This window comes from Nematolebias whitei, chromosome 12, assembly GCF_014905685.2.
Source record: "Nematolebias whitei isolate Nwh7 chromosome 12, NemWhi1, whole genome shotgun sequence".
NCBI lineage: Eukaryota > Metazoa > Chordata > Actinopteri > Cyprinodontiformes > Rivulidae > Nematolebias > Nematolebias whitei.
The window spans coordinates 25,985,254-25,988,742 of NC_056509.1; the positions used below are offsets into that span (position 1 = coordinate 25,985,254).

Genomic DNA, 3,489 nt, shown 5'->3' on the forward strand with positions numbered 1-3,489 from the left:
TGATTTGACATTTACTCCAGCAAGACGAAGGTGGCATTAATAGGTAAAAGTGGCTATTAATGAGACACTTGGCTTGCCATATTAGTCAAGCGCCCTCTAGCAGCTGAAAATGGTAGTGTTCAATATTTTCCATGTTAGAATGAATTAAATCGTCTGATCTCAGCCAAAAATTTAATTATAAATATGGGGGAAAAAAAACGTATGTTAGTCACTTCGGCGTATACGTCGCAGGACTTGCAAATTTATACAAAAAGGTGTGACTTATACGGTGAAAAATACGGTGCTTTTCTTTATGTCAACTGGATCCACTGGAAGCTATGATAGACTGAACCCTGTCCTGAGTTGGTACTTGTGTCTGAAACCTGAGAAGAAGTTTCTAAAAAGGCTTTTAAGTATTTTACTGCTCCTGATCCAACTCCTGCATGGACTTCAAGTTAGATCATCAGTAAACAATTCAGTGGGTGTTACTTTAAGATATATGACCAAATAAAAGCCAAATAATGTAGATACTTATAGTTTAAAAATTATAATGCAAGTAACTTTATTATTATTAGCTTATTATTAATAATAATATTATTATAACAAGATGTCATAACTTACAGTTTGCATAGGTCAAGTTCTGTATTAGACTGCAGTAGAATATAATTTGGATAAAAATAATGGAACAAAAAATACAAACCAGAAGGAAAATTATTTACAAAAACTTACATGATTAATGTCAAAAGGTAAATGGGACTAAAGGCCAACACAAAAAATGTATCCTAATCAAAAATGTGAGTTGTCAAGAGAATTTTGTAATGATATTTGCTTTTATTCTTTATTCTTTTTTCTTTTTTTTCCAAAATAAAAGCATCTGGATGATTGCCCTATTACCCAAAGCTGTTCAGCCTGTTTTACCTTGTAACTATGGGTTTTATGTCTTTAAGTGGCATTTCATAAAGTTAACCCCTTACAATCTGTCACAGACAACAAATACACCTGTCATCACATATTGTCCACATTTTCTGTCTAAGCTTTACATTGAAAATCCACTTCCTGTCACACTCAGAGTGATGAACTCTTGAGAATTAAAATGTCTTTTTCTGCCTGGAGCACAAATATGAAGACAGCTGCCATCTGTTTCGTTTTCTGCCGTTTCCCATCTTCTACAGGTGGTTATCAACTACTCCATAGTGAAGGGCCTGAAGTACAACCAGGCCACGCCCACCTTCCACCAGTGGAGGGACGCCAGGCAGGTCTATGGCCTCAACTTTGCCAGTAAGGAGGAGGCCACCACCTTCTCCAACGCCATGCTGTTTGCTCTCAGCGTCCTCAGCGCTCAGGACGGAGGTACGGCGTTTCCTCCGAGCCCACACACTCACTAAGGAACACAAGCAACGTCTTTAATTTGATGCGAAGAAGAATTTTAAATGTCGCTGCAGAGAACGTCATGAAAACCTTATCGTGTTTATGCAGTAAGTCATGAAGCAACGCTGGCAACGTTTTCACAATCAGGACTCTATGAACGAACATACCCTGATGAATCTGTTGATAAATCACTAAAATATGAATTATAGATGTTTGGATTTGATTAGAACAAAGTAATCGACACAAACTTAAACATGCTTTCAGCTTTACATAATGTCTCAATTTACAAAACACTCCGTATATTCAGTAAATAGTTCAGTCAGGAATCACTTGGAGTGAGTTTATCTTCTCCAAAGATTTCGTAAAGATGCTAAAATGTGTGCATAAATCTGTTGTTGAGATGCTTTTATCTTTCTGGTGTAACAATGTAGTTTGCGAACCCTTAAAGCACTTTGCTAAACATTTTGCGGAGATATTTGGAGCCCAGTAAGTGCCCAGCGAGAATAAAAACGATCTATATTTACAGATATTTTGTTACGAAACAAACAACAGTTCGTTGTTCAGCTTGAGTAAAGATGAAAAATTGCACAAATTCAATTTGCAGACAGTCTCTAAGCCCCACATTTAACTTCTGGGGTTTACTTGTTTCTCCATCCGCACTGCAAACAAGTAAACATAACATAGACTATAACGTTCCTGCAGATTCATGTGCACAGATTCACGTTACTTTTTAGCACCCTCTGTTTTTTACCCTCCACGACCCTCTCTTTCTGTAGAAAATCACAAAAACACGTCATATTTGCAGAATGTTGTTGTTAAAGCTGTTTGATGAGCCAAATAAGCATTTCTACCTCAGCGCACAATAAATATCTCTTATAATATCCAATCTAAGGTGCTTGGAGGAAGCTAGGAGGCTTTCTCCTGCTCCGAAATAAAAGTAACTTCCTGCTCATAGCTTCATGACACGGCATCCGCAACAAATGAACCGTAGATGCTGACCCAGACATTAGCAGGGAGCTCTTAACGTGTAATATTAGCTGATGTCTTCACTCAGCCTAACTTCAGGGGTGGTCTGGACACCTTTAATCCACTGTAGTTTGATAGTCTGAGTGCAGTCCATCCTGAGTTATCTTCTATAGCAGTTTTTTTTTAAGTGGGGGCTGCGGCCCCCTGGGGGATTGCCAGGGAGCGCTCGGGGGGTCCTGAAAGCTCAAGAGAAGTAGACTTAAAAAAGCAAAAATAAAAAATGGTAATAATAATAATAATAATACAAACTGCTCACTAGGGCGATCTGTATCTGTCATTTCCAGATAAACACGCTTGAGAGAGAGAGAGGTTAGATTTCTTTTTTGTTGTTCTTCTGATCAACAGTTTGTTGAAAAGTTCAATCCCCAGACATTGAACGTCTCGTGGTGCCTCTGAGCAGCACACCCTATCCCTAAGTGCTCCCCGGGGGCTCTCAATAGCTGCCCACCGCTCCACCTGGGGCTGGATGGGTTGAATGCAGAGAGACAATTTCACCATTGTATGATGATGACAACACATAACTTATTATTATTATTATTATTATTATTATTATTTCAGTGGGAGTCTAATATTTTTATGCTCAGCAGCTGTAATAGTTAATTGAATATAGTGAATAAATTCAAAACATTCTAAAAGTTGATGTTTCTTTACATATTTTGTAGCATATTTTGTGGGTTTGCGAGGGGAGGGGCCTCGGCCAGAAGCTAATGCTGTTTTTTATTTTTTTTTATTTTTTTGGGGGGGGGGGGGGGGGGGGCATGGAAAAGTTTGGGAACCCCTGCTCTATAGGACTTCCTGCTGAACTGACATGACCCCACACAAACAGCAGAGAAACCTGGACGTGTCAGGGTTAAAGAAGACACGTCAGCTTAAACACTCATTCTTCATATTCTAAAGATTTTTTTTGTTTGTTTGCTTTATTTATTTTTATTTTTGCTAAAAGTGATAATGAGCTGATTATCAAAATGAACATCTTAATTTAAAAAAAAAAGCCAGTTTAGTTGTATTAATCACTGTGGACATGCTGGGTTTTTCTTTGGTTTGTCTGTTCTGGTTGTTATAGAGCTGTTTGTTATAGAGCTGGTTGTTATAGTGCTGGTTGTTATAGAGCTGGTT

The 3,489-nt window shown here is 38.1% G+C and overlaps 1 protein-coding gene across 1 annotated transcript in view; it reads left to right on the forward strand.

Annotated features, from left to right (window-relative positions):
- evlb (Enah/Vasp-like b) overlaps window positions 1-3,489 on the forward strand; it is a gene marked incomplete in the record, with an annotated part of 67,529 nt that overhangs the window by 40,314 nt on the left and 23,726 nt on the right. Inside the window, 1 exon segment of the mRNA XM_037685338.1 lies at window positions 1,152-1,329. Coding sequence (XP_037541266.1) covers window positions 1,152-1,329 — 178 coding nt within the window.